We start from the raw sequence: 20,905 nt of genomic DNA, 5'->3' as shown, positions 1-20,905 counted from the left end.
TGACTGCAAATATACCATCTGAATCCTGAAAGCACTTCACAGCCAGTTGTCCCATGTTACCTCTAAACAGCATATCCTCTCATACCGTGCAGAGCTTTTGTTATAATTTTCAGTAATGTGTCTATTAATATTTATTTGCTGTTTCTTAGTGGTTCTAATTCTCTTTTGTCTTCTTTTTTTAGCACATAGGTTTTGCTATCTTCTTATACTCATAACACTTTGTACACATCATTTAACTTGTGAACTCTCAAAAATGAATTGCTATGAGAAGAATATATCATTTTGCATTTTTAATTTCCAGGATCTCTTATTTTGAAAAAAAAAACAAAAACAAAAAACTACAAGCATGAACTTTATTTAAATGATTACCCATATAAATCTCACTTCCATAAACTTTATTAAAAAAAAAAAGCCTGCCAAGTTAGACTACATGAATAGCTCTATTAAAATTATTGAATAAAAGTTAAAAGAGGTTGCATCATTAAGGGCCATTTTTTGAGAATTGTTTGTCTTCTATAATATGAAGTTATTCTCAAGGGAATACTGATTAGAATAGAAAACAGATGTGTTTTTTAAGACCAAACTGAAAAAAATGATAAACAAGTAAATTAATATGAAAATGACCAAGGGAGGTTTCTAGAAACTTGAAGCATGGGTGTGATAGAAAAAGGCATGTGTGTGCATGTGTATATATGTGCATATATAGGAGAGAGGGAGGGAGGAAAGGGTGGGGGGAAGAGAGAGAGAGGAGAGAGAATAAGAAGAGAAAGGGAAGGAAGATTGATAAGATAAGAAACAATTTCAGAATTCAAAACATAACAAATCCAGTTCCTAAATGTTTGTAAATATTTAGTATCACTAAAGAAATAACATAATTTAATTTTACCTGTAACCAAGAAAGTAAAATACAGAGACAAGGTAGTCTCTCAGTCTAAAAGGGACAAATTAAATACGCATAAATTAAGGACCCTTGTTGAGAGAAAAAAAAAATTCCCCTTTAAATTAAAAATATGACATGTTCTGGGTGGAGTAAAATAATCCAGAAAGTTTATATTTTTCATTTCTTATTTTTCACCTTATTTGAGGATTAAAAAGAACAATGTTTTTGATAATTTTGAGTTTGCATGTCAGTTTTATATTTGATTGTATTAGAAATAAAGTATAGTTATTACCCCGATATGTCAATATCCTGAGTGGAATAAAATGGAATAGAAGGCATGAAGGAAGCAGTCAAAGGAAAGAAGGATTATGTCATAAATAATTTAATTATCATTTTAAAATTAGTCTCTAATCGCCCTTTTAGTTGTACTAAGAACTGGAATTATCCTCTTTTATTTATCCAAGGCAAAAATAATAAACTGAAATGTTATCCTAATAAACCATCATATCTTAGGATAATTTAAAATAGAGTAAAACTTCATTTATTTGGCGTCCCTTAATTCAGAATTTGTTACCATTTAAAGTGAGTTTGGATTGAAATTTGTCATTTTGCTTTGCAGGTATTTCCAAGATAGTGCAAATTAACAGAATAAATCAGTCGTCATGGCAGAATTAAAAATATTTGAGAGAGAACAATTTTCAAACATCTTTCAGTACTTTCATGTCCACATCTGCAGATTAGCTGAAAAGCTATTTCCACATTTTTCTTACTGATTCAGTTAAGGCAGGTGACAGTTTGATTTATTATACATGTAGTACTTGGCATTAATAAACATTATTTCTTATAAGATATACTATATTTTTGGATTTTTGCTAATTCAGAAATTTTCTCAATTCATGATATAATACTTCCAACTTCCAAACTACTTAGGCTAGGAAATCAAAACTATAGTCATGTGCAGCCAAATAATTCTATTAGAAAGAAATCTGTCTTTTGTTGTTTTTCTGGCCACTATGGAATGACTGATATGATTGTCCCTTTCCCCCCAAATTAACCAATTTTTCTTGGCATTAGATAGATAAAATTTTAGTTTTTGACATATTCTTTTTGTTGTGTAATCTACTATGTATGGTGTTATATGATGATAGGAACCGCTCTACTACAACATTCCCCTATTTGCATATTTTCTTAAGGAAATATAAAATATAGAATCAATTTTCTTTTAGTTAAAATAACCAGAGAGGATACTAAGTATTGATTTCTTTGAAAAATGCCAATATTGTTATAAGAAACTTCTTTTCCCGTGTCACAAGAGTTAACGATATACATTAATCTATATTTTGACAACTGCAAAAACTATTTATGGCTGAAATTAAGTAATAAAATTGTTTGGGACTTTTATAATCAGGACTCATAACATAGCTTGACTTCTTACGATTTCATGTGTTATAATCCTGGGGCGTATGATATTCTGGTTGTCAGAGACATTCTTAATTAGAAAAATGAGGAAGGCAGGTCCTTAACATTTTCACCAAAATACATTCTTAATGACTCCACAAGGAAGGATTTTCTTTTGTATCAGAGTTTCTTCAACACTTTTGTTTGATGTGAGAGATGCTTATTGGTTCTCATTTCAAGTGAGTAAGAGGTCCAGAGCTAGATACCGTTGGTATCAAGACCCGACATACATCGATTTTATGTCACCCAACATTCCCCTCGTTCACTATAATCCAGTTATACTGTCATCTTTCAGTTTCTAGAACACACCAAGTTCATTTCCACCTCAGAACTTTTGTTTTTTCTATTTCCTTTTCCTGGAATGCACTACCTACCTCCACTTCTGATTTCTTCTTGTCCTTCAGATCTCAGCTTAAATGTCACCTCCTCAGAAAGGCCTTTTGTGACCAGATTCCAACCTCTCCTCCCCTCTCATTTCTGTTATTTACCATAGTAACCTATTTATTTCCTCCTGTGATATCATCAGAATTGTTTTCATATGTCTACTGTCTGCCCCCTTCTCCATAATTTAAGATCTATGAAGTCAGGGTCCTTGCTTATCTTATTGAGCATTATAGCCCTATTATACCGCACAGTACCTAAAAACGTGGTGTGTTGATTTGAAGTAATTAGCTGAGTTAACAGAATAAATAGGACCAAAATTTTTATTGCATTATCGACAACTCAATATATAAAAATTTAAAGAAAATATCTGATAATTTTTTACATGACTCTCGGATCCCTCACACAGATATAAGATACAAAAGGGAATAGAGAAAGAAGAAGGGACAGGGGAAAAGCGGGGAGGGAAGGAGGAATGGGGGGGGGGAGAGAGAGAGAGAGAGAGAGACAGAGAGAGATAGAGGGAGACAGAGAGAGACAGAGACACAGAGAGAGAGACACAGAGAGGTGAGGGAGACAGAGAGAGACAGAGAGAGACAGAGGGAGACAGAGGGAGACAGAGGGAGAGAGAGAGAGGATTTCCGAGGAGGATTTTTTTCTCTGTTAGTCCCCTTCCTTACCAAGAGAAGTGGGCATCAGGTGAATCTCCCTTCACCCCAAACCTTGTGAGAGAGTCCAGTGTTTGGGGACAGGTGTTGATGATCACAGAGAATGTTGTTAACAGAAGTTTACATATTAGAAAAAGAAAACTAGAGTTTATTTAGAAAAATTGGGAATGTTACTGAAGACTTTTGAGCAGAAAAATAACAACTGTTCTTTAGGAAGAGTAACCTGATAGCAACACATAAAATGGACTGGAGGTTTGAGAGGAGATGCAAGGAATTGGATTAGAAATAGAGTTGACATAAGAGATAATGATTAGTTGACTTAGGATGTGAAGGTAATAACTGATAGATGTGGAAGTTGTGGTGGTAGAACTGATAATTTTTGGAATCAGAGAAATAAGGACTCACTATAAGTGAATTTATATTAAATACCATTGAGGGAAAAGTATGAGTAATATTTAAAGACAGTAAAAATGTTTAGTTTGAACAAAAGCCCAAGGAGAAGTATGAATCTCCTCTTATTCATGGGTTACTTCAGTAGCCACCAGTTTTACAGAAATCTATATTTTACCAGACACCTGGCTTTTTTTGTGGGTGTATCTTTATACCAAAAATGTCTGACTCCATAGCTTTCTTCACCATCTTTACTATTATAATTATCCTTATTCCGCCTCTAACTCTCACTTTTGAAAAGTTTATCTGTGCTGGAAAGTCATGGTTTTAAAGCTAATAAGTTAAAAATTAAACCGATTTTGTTATTAACACATTAGCATCCATGAGACATTTTTAAAAATTGTTGCTAGTTTTCCCCCAATTTTACTGCTTTGCTATGAAGACAATGAATATAGAACAAAGAATGACAACTTAAAGCAAAGAATATAATAACCCTAATTGCACAGGGTCTCTGTTTATTTATTTATTTTTCATAATGTTCTCCTGGGGTAAAGCATACCTGTTATAACATGTTTCAACTGTTAGAGTGCCACTAGGCTGCCAAAACAAGTCACTAACATATAGCACTTAATCGAGGAGATTGATTCTTTGCTTAAAGTTAAGCATTAATTTAAGAGGAATCAAGGCAATCAAGAGTGAATTATATGACTTCAGTATATAGAAATTCCCAAATTGAAAAAAAAAAAATTACTCTAACTAGAGATCTTGCTCCAGGTCTAAAGTTGCACAGTATCCAGTGAATTAATAATATAATTTGAAAAACTTTAATTTTAGATTAGCATTTCAGAGAAGTTTTGAAAAATATAAAATTAAATAAAACAAAGTTTTTACAGACTCAGAGACACAAAGAGTCAATGACATTTGTAAACTGAGATATTTATGTAATTGAGTCATAGGCACACCACAGTTTTGAGCATATGACTCAGACTTCATATCTTATATACAGTTAGTTTCAAAATGTTAGGGCACTATGCCAAGAATAAGCACAACATTTACATAACTAAGGATTACGGGTACCACAGCCTTGCTCAATTACTTTTGGGATTTTACTCCATAGTTTATACTACTGTCTTTGACCAAGTCTATCAGGTTTGAAGTCGACATGCCTGCACTCCAGCTTCCTATTACACTTAGAATAAACCCAAACTCCTATTACCACAACCTTCACAATTCTTTATGATCCGGCCCCTGCCTGTATTTTTAGTTTCATATATCTCTCACTACTCTTTCTATTGCTCATGTACTCCATTCACATTGGCCTTCTTTCAGTTCTTGGAACATACCAAGTCATTTCTGTTCCTGGAAGCTGAGGATTTGCCTCCTCAGATAGGCCTTTCCTATTTAAAGTAGGTTCCCCTACCCTTTTACCTCTATACCCCCATCTCCTTGAACACCTCCTTTGTATCCTAATATTGCCACCCCACCCCAACTGCCTACTCATACCACAGATTTACGTGTTTATGTTTGTTCTTTCACTGGAATGCATACTTTGTAAGGGCAGAGATCACTTCCAGTGTATTCACCATTGTATTTCCAAAAATCTAGGACAACATCTGGCACCAAGTAGCTATTTGATAAATATTTGTTTAGTGGATGAATCAAGGAAGTCAGTACTATTGGTTGTATGGCATGATCCAAAATTGAGGCTAAATTTATGGAATAGGACTGACAGAAGAAAAGATGAAGATAAATCTGCAGTGTGATGACAGCTGTGGGAATGTAGTGGAAATAAATCTTGGACCACACTCTCAAATATGCAAGAAATTACATATAAATTTATGTTTATAAATCAATCTGGCTTCAACTTTGAGAATTTTACCCCCTGCCCCAAGCTGTGGAAAATTTAACCTCAATTATTCTCGAGTTTCCCTGTTCTGCTTCAAGATGGGCTAGGGTTCAAGGGTTTGATATAGGGCCAAGGAGGCAAGAGCTCCTAGTTGTTGAGTCATGTGTCTACTTTGGTTACTTCTAGATCTTCACTGACTCTGCTCACAAAGTTCCTTCAGGTCTAGGCTCCCTGCTGCTTCCAGATTTCTTTTAAAACATGGGAAATCTTTATGAGGAGTGCTTATGGGCCCATCTGTTTAGACACATGAGGCAGTCCTTACTCTCTGGAGTGTTTCTGCTTTTGCTGTGTGCTGTAGTATAACCTGGAATATGGGAGCTTGACTCCCCAAATAGACTTTTTCTTCAACACTCCCTAGTCTATGGACTCTCCCTTCTCAGATCTACTTCTCACAGGTACTTTTATGCTTCTCTTCTTTTCAGAGCACTTAGCACAACCTTTTGAAATAGATTCAGGCTTTACCTAAGTCAGGAAGTAGATACGACTTTTTTCTCCCCCATCTTTCCTTTCCAATTACAAAATCTGGCTATCTTTTTGAAAATATGAAGAACAGAAAGAATAGGATAAATGGACACAATTTAATATTTTCATAAACTTATTCTGCTAATAGAAATTAAATAAGTTTGGGCCAGAATAGAGGCAGGAAATGCAATTCTGATCATGTTGCTCTTCTACTTAACATACTACAATAGCTTCCTACTACTCTTAGAATACAGATCAGATTCTTTGATCAAGCCCACCACACCCTGCCTGCCTCTCCAAATTCATCATGCACCACGATCCCTCTCAGTCTCTCTACTAGAGTCACACTGGTGTTTTGTTGTTGAAAAAGACTTGCTCTCTTTCAACAAAGGGTCCTTGTATATTTGTAGGTACCCCCTCATCTGATTAACTCACAGGTATCCTTCAAATTACAGCTCTACTAAAATTATTATAAGGAAACTTTCCCTACTGTCACCTATTGTAGATACTCATACTTTTTCTTTATACTATTGTCCATGACGGTCGTTTTCTCTCATAAGATGAGAAATGCAAGGGATAGCTGCGATAATATCCCATTTTCATCTGTCAGATGAAACCTTAAAAGTTTGGCAATATACTATATTGAATAAACAGGCACCTTTATGTACTGCTAATGAGATTGTAAAACTAGTACAATCTCTATGGAGAGTATCTATCTATTTAGATAGATAAATATCTATCTAAATAATAAATATAATTACTATTTGATAATTTCTGGAAATGAATCTTACTTATATACTTGCACAGAAAAATGATACATTTATAACTTTATTCATTGCAGTATTTATTTTGTAATAGAAAAATCTCGGGAAAAATTAAGTGTTTATTAATTGGAGGCTAGTGAAATACACTGTGAAATAATCAATGGAGTACTATGCAGCTGTTAAAAAGTAAAGAAATTTCCTAAATACCGTAATGGAAAGATTTTCTACTTTTATTACATAAAAAATGCAATATGCAGGACATTGTGTATGGTATGATACCTTTTGTATAAAAAGAAGAAAAGTAAAAAAAAAATATCTGTATACATACATGTGTATTCAATTTGCCTGTATATGCATAGGAAACTCTAGGCAGATATCCAAGAAACTAATAAAAATGATTACCTATATTCTGGAAAAGGATGGGAACTAGGAGGATGAGGAATAGGATAGGATAGGATAGGATAAAAATGAAAGTAATGAAAATATTTAATAATGTTTTCTTCCGTTGATTATATTGTACATATGAAAACAGCATAATTTTAAAATTCATTATTGAAATGCAAAATTCATTAAACTAAAGTAATTTGCTATCATTTACCTGAAGTAGGGCTCTAATCGGGGTTGCTTAATGGAGTTTTGCTTGAGCAAAACTAAGTGGTTATTACTTTAACAATTGCCTATGTTTTCATGATATTCTCTGAAATAGATTCTCGGTACTCTTTTCATATATTCTATCCCCAAATCAAACCAGACAAGTATTAGACATTGTTTCCTTTTGAAGAATCCCAGGTGCTAATCTTAACTTCTTTGGGACATTTTTTTAAAAAGTCAATTTTTAGGAATAGATGAAGGAATCCTTTGTTTTACAAATTTAAAACTCAAAAGATGGAGGTATTTCCAATGAAAAATGAAGTTAAGTCAATCTAGAAACAACAAAAGAAACACTTTTTCAAAGTATTTCTGTGTTTAGCCTATTACTATACATGCATTAAAACAAGAGCAATAAATACTCGTCAACACTATTGCTACTAAGAACTTAAAAAAACAAAGAGGTTTACTCCATCTAGAGATACTTAAGTTACTCTTGGTTTTTGGAGAATCCCTCCTGAAGTATGAGTAAAATAAGGACACATGTGAGGTTCTTCATTATAGCTGTGGTGCTAGTGAAATGGGTTTGTGGGTCCATCCTGAATTGATTATTCTCCATTAAGGGAAGAGATAATCAAAGGATTTAAATATAGTTCCCTTGTGATTAATCCATTCATTAATATTACTGGGATCATATTTTCAAATCACAGAGTACAATGGCATTTAATGAACTTAAAGTACCTAGATCACAATTTCATACTTACTTTGTTTCCAATTATATAATTAACCCTGTGTAGCAGATTTTAAGGAGGCAGCAAGCACCCTTTAAGAACAAACTATCCATTTCTTTTATTTAAGCCTTGAGCATTTAATTAGAAAATTTTGACTTCTAATCAGTTAATTTCTTAATTTAAAATCTGTAGGGTCAATGTGGAGCAGATGGATTTAGAAGCTCATATATCTTTACATGTGAACTGACTTAATAGTTTTCATTTCTTTAGAGGGAATATCCAAGTCCTGGGAGTTCAGATGCTGCTCATGATTGTTGTCTACAAAAATAATGGGGGTGTGACTCAGAACACATTAGCATTATTCTTTTTTTTTCTTTTCTTTCTCCTTTTGGAGAAATATATGATAGAATATTTCGTAGCCACTACCTTTCCACAGATGCAATTATAAAAGGGCCCAACCTCCTTTGTCTTAATAAATTTGGAAATTTAGAAATTAAATGTCTGAAGCTTATAGTGTATCTGGGTACATTTAAACTATTCTGTATTCTCAATTCTGTTCCACAAAAACATAGACATAAGGGGAAATCACATAAACTATAATCGAAATGAAAGGACTTGATTTCCTTTTCCTATCTGGTCTACATGCACCACCTGGTGGTAAAGTAGGACATTTCAAGTGCTGTGTGTGTGTGTGTGTGTGTGTGTGTGTGTGTGTGTGTGTGTTGGGGATATTAACATGGGAAAAAGGATTTTAATACACATTCCTAAATACTGATTTAGATTAACAATGCAATTATTCTGCAACAAATATCTAATAAAGCACTAGAACACTACTATGTATGTACTAGAACAAGAAGTAAAGGGGAGAACAACTCATGCTGGAAAATAAAATAGCTTTCTCTTATTTACATTAGCTATAGCTCATAATTTCATCTCTAAATTAACACTTATTTATTGTGCTAATGTTCTTATTGAGGCAAGAATCAAATATTGATAACCAATGTAAAACCATTTTCTTTATTTTTAATTTGTAAGAATAATAATTTTTACAAGTATGTATCCTCTTATATCGGTAGTTAGTAAAAGTCACAAGTCACAGAATTTTAAAACTACAGGGCTCCATATAATCATTTAGACTAATACACTACTTTTACAAATGTAGCAGCTGAGATTCAGGAATGTCAAGTGACTTGCCTAAGGTCATACTGGTAATTAGTGGCCCAACCCAAATAAGAACCTAGGTCTTCTCACTTTCAGTCTAGGAATATAAGATATAAAAAATTTATTCATATACAATTATGAAATATCTCTGTATGAAGAGATATACCCTCAACTCAGCTATACAGTGCTTTAGGACCCTAAGATGTGAGTTAATACATATTAGTAGTTTTATTCTAACATTCCAAACACAAAGGAGTAATAGTAGAAATGGATGCATCATCAAGCTATGAAAAAGATTTTCTATTAAAAATCCCTTTTATATATATGTTCACAGGAATATTTTTCAACTTATATACAACTTATAAGTTGTAAAGATGGTCTAAAAGATTCTCTTTCTCCTTGTAACTGCTTCAGAATCAGAGAACTGTTTCTACAAAGTAGATACCCACTTGTAGATTTAAGCATAAACCATGTTCATAGCTCCCTCTCATGACCATTGAATGAATACTATACGAGCCTCCTTTATTCTCACAGTTGTATTCAACTAACAGCTCACTGGTTAAGTTTTAATTGCTTCCAATGAGGTCAGCAAAGGTATTTATCGAAAAGCCCTGAATAAAAGGCTCCACACACATAACACACAAGCATACACACGCTCACACACACAGAGAAAATCCTCTTGCCTGTTGATTTATGGAAACAATTATGATTCTGCTGGAGAATTTCTCAGCTGAGAAATAGTTTGTAGCTACAGTAGAGAGGCTCAAGTTGCACAAGGCAGACAACAGACATGGAATTCTTGTGTATCCAGCTGTTATCAACAGAACAAGTAAGTTACTGTTATTTGTCTTTAAAAATAATGCTGAATGTTTTCTAGTAGTTTATCTCTTTCTCTGATCTTAGTACTGAGGGTGAAAGTAAAGTTACCAGATTTTTGAGCCATGTAATTACCTATAGTGATTACGCTGTAGAATTTACATAAAGATAAGGTTGAAGTTCTCCAGAGTGATCCTGACATTTAATTTGAGAAATGTGGGCAGTTCAGGGGAAAATAATTGATTAACCACTAATGTAAAAGCATATAATAAAGAAATCTAGGGAAAGCATTTTTACTTTGTTAATAGTAATTTTAGAACTTAATTTAAACCAATAGCTCTAATTGAAGGATGTTTCTTATCAAATAGCAACTGGAATGAATGGTACAATCATATTATGATTTATCTCTACCAATGCATAACTTTCATAAACCTACATATAGAGTGGTAAAGATGTTGACATCCTGTGAAAGCTGTTTTAAATGTATCTTCACAGCACAAATTACACTGTGTTATACTATTTATCTACTGAAATTTATACATACAATTTTTCATCTTTCTCTCTCCTCCCCTCCCTATTCTTACTCTTTCATTGCAAACAGAATTCAAGTAGCAAACAGCGTCGCAGCAACTGAGCTTACTACAACCTGCTTTTATAAGGATATACTAACAGAGAGTTTTAAAAGGAGGACTCCTGTATTGTTATCAGGAACTAAAAGGATAAGGCTAACAATTTGGAAAGAGCAATACTCATTCTTAAATCAATCTACAATTCACAGATAGGAAGAGGTCAATGACCTAAGGGCAACAATCAACACAAGATTTAATTTTCATTATGTTATTCATGAACACCCGGAGCACTACACTATAATGCGCAAATGGATACTGACATGGATCCTGCCAACTTTGCTCTACAGTTCATGCTTTCACATTATCTGTCTAGTGGGCACTATATCTTTAGCTTGCAATGACATGACTCCAGAGCAAATGGCTGCAAATGTGAACTGTTCCAGCCCTGAGCGACATACAAGAAGTTATGATTACATGGAAGGAGGGGATATAAGAGTGAGAAGGCTCTTCTGTCGAACACAGTGGTATCTGAGAATTGATAAACGAGGCAAAGTCAAAGGGACTCAAGAGATGAAGAACAATTACAGTAAGTAATGTCTTTTATTTACAGCAGTACTTATGAATCTTAACAATTTGTGAAAAGATCAATTTTCAAGTGACATGCTTTTGCAGTTTCCTTTCTTATTTTTTAAAAAAATTAAATATCATCTTCTAATTTCTCTAAATTGGGATATTTGAACTATGTTCCTAAAATATCTCTTAGAACAGGAAAAATTTACTATGCTATAGTTGGAGCTGATAACCCAAGCTTGCTTGAAAATATATTCTCTATGTCCTAAGCTCAAAATTCTCATGCTAAGCAACGTATAAATAATATTATTCACACTGAAATATGATTTATTGTCTGCTAGCAAAACTCATCAGGAACTTTAAAAGAGTACTCAATAAATGCTCACCAAAAACTACTTTGTAGTTTGAGAAACAGAGAATTTATTTTTTAAAAAATAATTTGGTTTCCTTTGAAAAAATATTCCTGTGATGTAAAATACTTAATCTGTGCTCAAGAATGCATTTAGTAACTTTGTGCAACTGCATATAGTTATAAAACAGAAGGGAATCTGTGGTATCCTCATCTGTTCATAATGAGCATGCATTGGATTGATTAATTATTTACCTAGGTAGAAAAAATAGGTTCCTCCTAACATTTTCTTTATCTAAATCTTCTATGCCATATTTCTGTGTTACCTTAAGAGAAATTGTAAATGTGAAGGAAGAAATGGAAGTGATCTGGAAAAGATGTTAATTCCATGATTTACAATTAGCAAGCCTTACGTTTTCCTCAGGAATCAGTTATTCTTTTCATGTTGAAGTATCAACGTTGGATTTATCATTTAGCAATTATAATTAATAACCAATTTCAATAGTATTAAATTTAATAGGGTAAAATAGATATCTCAACATATACTTTAGAATTTTAAAATCCCTGAGTGAAATTTTGTTTGTATTACTAGCACCTGAACAATGTTATTACTATATCATCTCATAATGTGTTAAAGTCAATTGAAAAAGAATGTATGGGGAAGATGGTATAAACATTTGCCTAGCACGGTGCCAAGCTTGAAGTGAATACTTAAAATTTTTATTGCTTGCTTAATGAATGGCTTTTAGGCTTCTTCACCAATGAACCAATAAACAGGAATTTGGGGTATTATGAAAATTAGAGGATCTTATTTTTAACTATAATCGATATAGAATGTTAAGGCCATTTTAATGGATTGTTAACAGTTATGGTTTTATAATTACAGTCATTGATAAAGTTTTGTTAGTCTTAGAATATTGTTCTGATTATGCTAAAGTTTACCTAAAGAAATAACTATTTGGAAGAAAGTTTTGTGGTTAGCTACTTTCATGTGAGCAATAGATTTTGGTCTATAATCAATAGATTTAAAAGTTATTGAGACGTACCATGGATAATGGAACCCGATGGAGAAGACGGAGCCCAGGTTGGAATCCCTGGGTCCAATCCCTGTTTGTGAATGACTTTGGAACTATTTCTTACTTTTTTTGATTCTTAATTTTTTCATCTGTATGATGTGGGATATGTACAGATGACATCCAATATAACTTCTAGTTCTTATGGTCTATTCTATTCTAAACCACAGAATATATAACATAAACATGAAAAATCTAAGTACTCATTATATAATTATCATACACATTGAGATGAAAGTAAATATTGTCTCAGTGATAAGATAAGTGGTCAGACTAATTTCAAATTGTAGTAATAAGGTTATCAAACCTAAACACTGTAGAATTCTTCTACATGCTGCTTAATTCCTTTTTGACTGCTTTTGTCAAACAATACGAAAATGAAAAATTGGATGTAAAATCCAGTAAAAATGAATATACATGATTATTTGTGATAAAAAATATTTATAATTAGAATGCATTCACATATGTAAGTTTTATTTGTGTTAAAAAATTTTAAGCCATTAAACAAAAACATTTGTAAATGAGCACAAAATGTTAAAGTAATTTTGTAGTTTGAAACACAGTTTAGCACTAACCTTGAGTAACCATAAAGCCAATTTGGTAAGCCATTTCTCCTCTAACACTGGTTCTACAGTAAGAAAGAAAGGAAGAAAAAAGGAAGGAAAGAAGGAAGGGAAAAAGGATAGATGAAAGGAAAAAAGAAAGGGAGAAAGGAAGAAAGCAAGACATTCTATATCATTCTATATTAGAATGTAATAATATCAATGTACTAAAAGACATGATATATATATATGTAATATAAAAATCTTTGTTGCTATAAGCTTTTTCATAGGCTGTGTATATAGTATACTTCCTTGATATGGTAAATTGTCCTGGAAAGGGAAAATTTCATCGGGATCCTTAAGCTAAACCACAAAACTATTGTCAGGTTGTGCTGCTATCCTACTAAGGAAGGAGCAAATCAGGCTTCTCAATAGTTAAAAAAAAAAAAAAGATAACTCACTGTTGTCTATAAGAACTCCTAAGATAGAGAAGAAAATACTCCATTGAAAAATATTTGGAGAATAACTTATTCAAAAAGAATTCTGATAGTCATTTCTTATTATTTAAGGGGCAGCCTTACTAATTTTAAGAGTGAATGCCCCACACATAAAACATGAAAATTGACATATGCTCTACTGTATCCAGGTACAAAGAAATACAAGTACAAAGAAAGGGCTCAACGGAATTTGTTTAAAAAGTCAAAGCAGATGAGAAACTTGAAATGACAAATATAAATATTGTTCACATTCCTTAATCATTAATTGAATGTATGAACAAATGAACAAAAGATGTTTCCTTCCTATTTTCATGAAAATGAGAGTTAAAAAGCAATTAGGTTGTCTACTGGAGTAAAATGCAGCAGAGTTCAGAAAGTGATAAAGATCAGAATCAAACTCTGAATTTTGTTTTCAATACTCTGATTCCTTAAATTTGTTAACAAGTTGTTAAACACTCTTCTTTGGGGGTCTTTTAAGGTGATATAGATTTAAATTTCTTAGATGAGAAAATTTTGCATGAGAAGTTAGATATCAGTTATATGAAGCATAATTGTTCTCTGAATTATCATAAGTGTGTCCCCAGTCCATTCTCATGGCTTTGCTTTGAATGAAATGGAAAGTGACCTTAGGATATTAATGGGTCTTGAAGGACTGCTTACTTCACCAGTATAATCATAGCTTCTTCATAAGTGTGTAGTTTATAAGATATTGCTAAGATAATAGATTAGAATGAGTAGGGAAAGTAGAAAATCTGGGTATATATTTCTGCTTCCAGAAGGTGTTGGGCTGGGGTAGGTGGATGGAAGGCCTGGAGGAAGAGAAGGGCAATGGAAAGGAGGTAGATATGATAGCTCGTGTCTCATGTCTTTAGGAAATTTAAAAAATTACTTAAGCTATCCTGGGTTGTAAAGATCTTCGTTCAGTCTTATCTTAATCATAGTTTTGTCTTGTGAAATGTTTTAAATTTACATTAGAATGGGTAAATTGCAGATAGAGTGGACCAAGGAACCCAAAAGAAATAAGACTTGTATTAGTAGACATAAGCTAGACCCAACTATGGAAATGTAGGAATCTGTGAGAGGCTAGGCGATGCAGGGCCACATTTCTGACCATCCAGGGCAGAGAAACTGTTACTGGAAAACTGGCCCTGAGATCGCACACTATTATTACCCAGGAGGCAAGTAACCTCTCCTCTCAACTTGTTCTTTCTGGTGGCTTCACATTTAGCCTTACAGTAGGTTTCTAAGTGATGAAACTGGAACCTAACCTGCTAATAATAAGGGTATTAAAAGCATAAAATGTCCCTCCAAAATGAAATATCATGTGCTCTACAGTAGGAGAGCATTAATAGCATCATAAAGGGACTGTCAATGGATAGTCAATACGTCCACTGCTGTTGTCAGAACTCTCCCCTTTGGCACAAGGCCAGAGGGTGAATTTAGATAATTGTTGGACCGGGCAGCCCATCAACAGACAGAAGCAATCACTCCACACCTGACAGAAATAACAGTGCTGCGTAAGTTGGGAATTGAAGTGTTGAGTGAGAGACAGCAGCAGTGCACTGGGCAACCGACAAACTCCCGGAGAGACAGATGTGGAAGAGGACTCAGTCCCTCAGGATGATTTTCTTGCTTTTGGTATCCAACTACTAAAAAGTTTTGCTCTTCCTAACAATGGTCAATATCACTGATTCCTTTTAAGAAGAAATCCTTAGTTGTCATAAACTACCAATTCAAGAAAGGATATGGGTCTCACTTGTCATAGTTAAGCATTGTAAGTTCCATAACAAGAAAAGGGTTAGTCATTCTGAAAATTGGCCAATGATTTGGCAATATTCTTTTTTGGATTGTTATACTGTGACGGGATATGGCCTAACAATTGGCAAAAAGCAAATAAACACAATGTTGTTGGATTTGACTTTGGATTCAAAATCTTCAGCGACTCAATTGTCAACATTTCTTTGGATAAGCTCCTACTCAACAATAATCTCTGGTAGTAGCTAGCAAATATACATATCACTTCTAAATATGGAGATGGTAAGCTTGCTTATGCTCCAAGCAGTTCTTAACAAATTGTCTAAAAGAACAATAATTCATATTGTTAAAATAAAAAATAAGAAAACCAGGACTATCCCATCTTTAAAAAATAGATAATGAGGAACATATCTATGGAGTTGAACCAAAATCCTAGAATTATTGACAAAATGGAGTCCTGCAGAAGTGATGACCTGCATTTCCTTAAGTAAGTTGTCAAGGCTTTAAATTATGGAAGATGAATAAATTGCTGTGGAGTAGATTAGAAAATTTTAGCTATTCTTTGAAAAGTCTAATATTAAAGATTTTTTTTTTTTCATTTTATAATCTTCCTCTTTTGGGGGAGGGGGCGCTAATACAAACGCCTGGCTACTTATAAGGTGCTAATAACTTAATTTATTTCCACAGAGCAATAAATTTATTTATTTTTTAAATCCTCACCTGAACTCTTATTTTCATTTTTGTATCTACCCAGAGCATCTGAGCATATATTTTCATTTGTGACTCAGCTGTACTACAACTCTTCAGTCTATAGTTTTAGAGCAATCAGAGACCCAAGTAAACTGGAGAGAATGCAAGAAGCCAGCTTTTAGATATGTAGAAGGATTTCCTTTTCTAGATTTTTTTTTCTCAGCCTCGACTCAATATTGTAACCAGCTGGGGAACTTTAAGAAAATACTGATACCAGGTCTCACTCACAAAGATTCTCATTAAATTGATTTGGAGTGTGTCCTAGGCATCAAGAATTTTAAAAGGTCCCTAGATAATTCTGACATGTCACCCAAGCTGAGAACCACTGGATTAAGAAGATCACATTAGATTACTGGGGAAACCACAGCTCAATTAAATCGGAATCTCTAGAAGGCGGGGAGGACCCAGGCACCAGTGTTTGTTAAAGCTCGCTAGTGAGTTTACTATGCAGGAAAGGTCGAAAACCACTAATTAATGGGACTAACGGTTCTAATTCAGCCCGAATCTTCTCAGGTGTCCCAGGAATGTTTTGGAACCCTCTGAGGGCTCCAGACTTAACATATCCTTCAAGATTTTGAAATGGAATTATCAGGAACGAATCTCTGAATTATCCATTGAGGAAGCTCTGGGTCCATTTGACCTCTCTGACAAATCTGTGGTTTCGACATTTGGTGAACTGGCCTGGAAATGCATGTGATGACAGCTCTGAAACTGCTGTATAAGAAGGCTTCTTTGGTGAGTGAGTTCATTGCAGGGAAAAACAGGTCCTGTGCCAGAGTCTCAGAACGACAGACAGGTCTGAATCTCTTCTGACACTTTAAGTGGTGCTGCAGCAAGGGACCTAGATTATGGGGTAGGCATCAGTGTCAGCTTATTTGAAACTCAAATGAGCCAGTTATGACTATGAACCCAGATGCCCTCAACTCCTATGGCCACCCCATAGAATTCAAAGGCAGTGATTGAGAGAGACAATCTCCTGTCTAGAAAACCCAAGGATAAGAGAGTCTACCCAGATTAGTGAGAAGCACATGAAGCTAGAGGTTTATTCTCTTTAAGTTTGGGATTAAGGCAAAGCTTTCTTTTTCTTCTAAGGATCCTAGCTTTCTTCCTCTGTATCAAGTAATTTTGGGTGGCACAGTAACTTCTTTTACATCACTATTGAAATATAAGATTTTTTTTACATTTTAATTTCACACATGGCACATGGAAGAAAAGACAGAAATCGTGTATATTTAAGTAATAAGGAGAAAAAACTCACTAAATGAATGGGGCTTCCACATGAATTCTTTCCTCTTCTAAATCTCATCTAATCTTTCTTTTTTTTTAAAGCCACTTTATTGAGATATGATTGACATACAAAAAGCTGTATTTATTTAATGTATACAACTTGATGAATTTAGAGATATATACCTGTGAAAGCATCACCAATTTATGCTATGAATGTATCCATCCCTTCCAAAAGTTTCTTCCTGCCTTTTTTATTTATAATAACTATTATTATTTTTGTGATAAGAACACAACATAAAATTTATCCTCTTAGCAAATATTTATGTATACAGTACAATATCGTAAGCTATAGGCACTACAATGTACAATAGATCTCTTGGACTAATTCACGTTGCATAACTGAAACTTGGTACCCTTTGACTAATGCCTCCCTGTTTCCTCCTCCCTCCAACCACTAGCAACCACCATTGTACTCTCTGCTTCTATGAATTTGACTAGTTCAGATTTCTCCTATAAGTGATATCAACATAGTACTTGTCTTTCTGTGTCAGGCTTATTTCACTTCACATAATGTCCTAGTTCATGTCCAATCTTTCTATACGCAAAATAGTTTGAAAAATGAAGATCCTCTGCCTTTCACATGGTTCCGAAAGTCATTAAAGAGTCACTGAACATTATATCTGTATCTGACATAGGTAGAGAAGCCACACTGAATTCACTAACAAAGAAAACATCATTCAAGTTTTTTAGCTAGTCTTGAGTGGGTTTGCGTAGTAATATAGAAAAGACAAAGGGATTGGAGTAGGGAAGGAAAGGAGAATTATCCAACAGCCATGTAGAGGTAAAACTTGCCTTTTAGGCAGACATCATTCCCAGAAGGAAAAGTTTGATATATATTGGGCAGAACAGGCTCTAGAGAGTCTCCAGTTGTTCCTTCCGTCCAGTTCCCTGAAGAAGAATGTAATGTGGACATGGACACAAGTACTTTGATAGAGCTATTAGCTAATGTCTTGCTAAGAATAAATAGGGAGAAAATATCTGTCTGTAAGCAGGAGAGAAAAAGGCGAGAGAGAATAGGCAAAAAGCACTTTCTATAAAAAGTAAAGAATTTTGCACTTGAAGTTTAGAGTGAATTTAGATACAAACTTTTTTGATGCACTTAAAAAATAAAAAGATAATGGAATCTACGGCCATGCCACCCTGAACGTGCCTGATCTCGTCTGATCTCGGAAGCTAAGCAGGGTCGGGCCTGGTTGGTGCTTGGATGGGAGACCACTTAGGAATACCAGGTGCTGTAGGCGTTAAAAATAAATAAATAAATAATAAAGATAATGGAATGCAATAGATTGGTAACATAATAATGTGAGGATTTCTGAGATCAAAACAAAAACAAAATAGTGTACAGAAGGTTTGAAATGACAGTAAGATTATTGCAGATGTTACTCAAATAGGAGGTTTGAAACTACTAGTTAAAATTGTGCCTAAAACTGTAATAGCCTTTGCTTATTTATCAGAGCAATTCTGAAACTGAGTTTATTTTTGTGATTTAAGACAAGAGAAATGAAGAATATTTCAACATCCTTAAATACCATATTTATCATGTTCCGTTAAAAGCTATTATAATACTTTAGGTGTAATTGTAGATAATGTTGAGAAAATGATTTGAGATTAAATTCAGAATCAAATAAGCCTGCAGAATTTTTTTTAAGGCAGCAATTCAGAACTTTGTTTCTTAGAACCCTAGGGTCCCTCAAGATATCGATAGTCTTTCCTACAGCATGGGTTCTGTGGCTAACTGATTGGGAAATATTAGGTTAAATAAAGTTAAACAAGTTTTTCACTGAAGAAATTCTCTAAACCTATACTAACTAATATGAATTGCGAAACTCTAGGAGAAGATTGTGTATGGTTTCCCAAACTTATTTGACAACAGAGCGCACACAACCCCTCACCTTCCCCAGTCTCACCCCTGATTTGGTAAAACATTTAAATTTTATTAACTTGTAATTTGAGAACTATTGGATCTATCTATTGTGTAGTGAAGAACTAAATGAAGCTTCCACTTGGTTGTTTGTTCCAAATAAAAAGGCTATAAAATTGATCTGAACCAATATTTTAAAAATGACCTTGATCCAAACATTTGGGCCAAAGTCAGGAGTCTGCATATGATTTTGGAGTAGACTATTAGGGTAGTATTTTGAGTATGAGTGCTGGGCTGAAATCCAGAGATTTGCAGTGAGATTTAAGCCTAGTTTCAAGCTCTTTCTGAGTTCCGAGCAACTTTATAGAATCATTCTAATTTGAAATTATGCCCAATAACTATTATTTGGGCAACCTAGAAACTGACCAAAAACATTTCCCATGCAATAACCTAAATGCGTTTTAGAATTTCAACATGATTGAAAAATTCTTATGTACTTGAAAACAATAAACTTTGCTTGACCAAAAGTTGAAATTACTTCAATTATATCAATAAAAAACGAGTTTCATTTACTGTCCCAAAACTATTTAGAAATATGAAATTTAGCATAAACCGAAGGGAGAACTGCAAATTTCATGAATTAACCTGAATATATTTTGAAGAAGTTACTTACTTGAGATTTCAAACAGAATTGCCTTTCTAGCCACACTCAACACACTTGACTTGTCTTACGGTTTTTTCCATTTGGAAATGCCACTACGATGTCTGTTTTGGAAATACAAGCATCATGTCTTAGTCTTCCCTCCATTCCCTAAAGTGAGAGGAAGCAGCACTTAGCCTAATGCAAGAGGTGGAAGAAGGGAGACTGATTGGCAATCACTCAATATATTTCTCCCTTAAGTGTTACCCATCTAATTTAATTATAGGTAAGTAATAGATTACTAAATTATCATGAAAATTTAAGGTGGATAAGAATTAAAAGACTTGCTGAAATAAAAGAATAAAAGAGAAGTACATCTCATATTCTCTATAATTAAACAAAAAGTCTCGGCCTCTAGAACCCATCTGACGTAATGTTTTCTACGTTATTTCAGGAGACTAGTGGATAAGTTTTATTGTAGAAGCCAATGATCTAACAGGTACAGGTACCCCTGGTGATACTGGAAGGGTGATTGGCAGGGCACGGTGAAGATAAATCTTGGGAAGGGCCCTTCTCCGCACTCATTCTTGTTCTTGTCTGTCAACTAATCCCTGTATATCAAAAACTATGTGCAGAAAAAATTCATAGTTGATATTGGCTTAAGGAATATCTGTATTCAAAAGAGACAGAGAAGAAAAGTTCAAGAATTAAATGAACTATACTAGTAAAAAAAAAAGCAGTGGGCTGATAAATTTGGGTAGGGATTTACCTACTTATTAGCAGCACATATAAGATTGACTCTGGACT

At 33.9% G+C, this 20,905-nt stretch overlaps 2 protein-coding genes and 1 pseudogene across 2 annotated transcripts in view; 2 read left to right on the top strand and 1 right to left on the bottom strand.

Moving 5' to 3' along the window:
• Positions 1-20,905, bottom strand: part of FAM227B (family with sequence similarity 227 member B) — a 150,432-nt gene that overhangs the window by 37,486 nt on the left and 92,041 nt on the right. The gene's annotated exons all lie outside the window — the stretch shown is intronic.
• The window catches only part of FGF7 (fibroblast growth factor 7), a 57,970-nt gene continuing 46,996 nt past the window's right edge, over positions 9,932-20,905 (top strand). The window contains exons 1-2 of the mRNA XM_039889093.1: positions 9,932-10,218; positions 10,807-11,360. Coding sequence (XP_039745027.1) covers positions 11,075-11,360 — 286 coding nt within the window. The 5' untranslated portion in view covers positions 9,932-10,218; positions 10,807-11,074. The remainder of the gene's footprint in view (positions 10,219-10,806; positions 11,361-20,905) is intronic.
• On the top strand, positions 18,720-18,838 carry LOC120581121 (uncharacterized; annotated as a pseudogene).

This window comes from Pteropus medius, unplaced genomic scaffold (genome assembly GCF_902729225.1).
Source record: "Pteropus medius unplaced genomic scaffold, Ma_sr-lr_union100, whole genome shotgun sequence".
In the NCBI taxonomy this organism is placed as follows: Eukaryota; Metazoa; Chordata; class Mammalia; order Chiroptera; family Pteropodidae; genus Pteropus; species Pteropus medius.
This window is presented reverse-complemented; position numbering and strand designations above follow the sequence as displayed.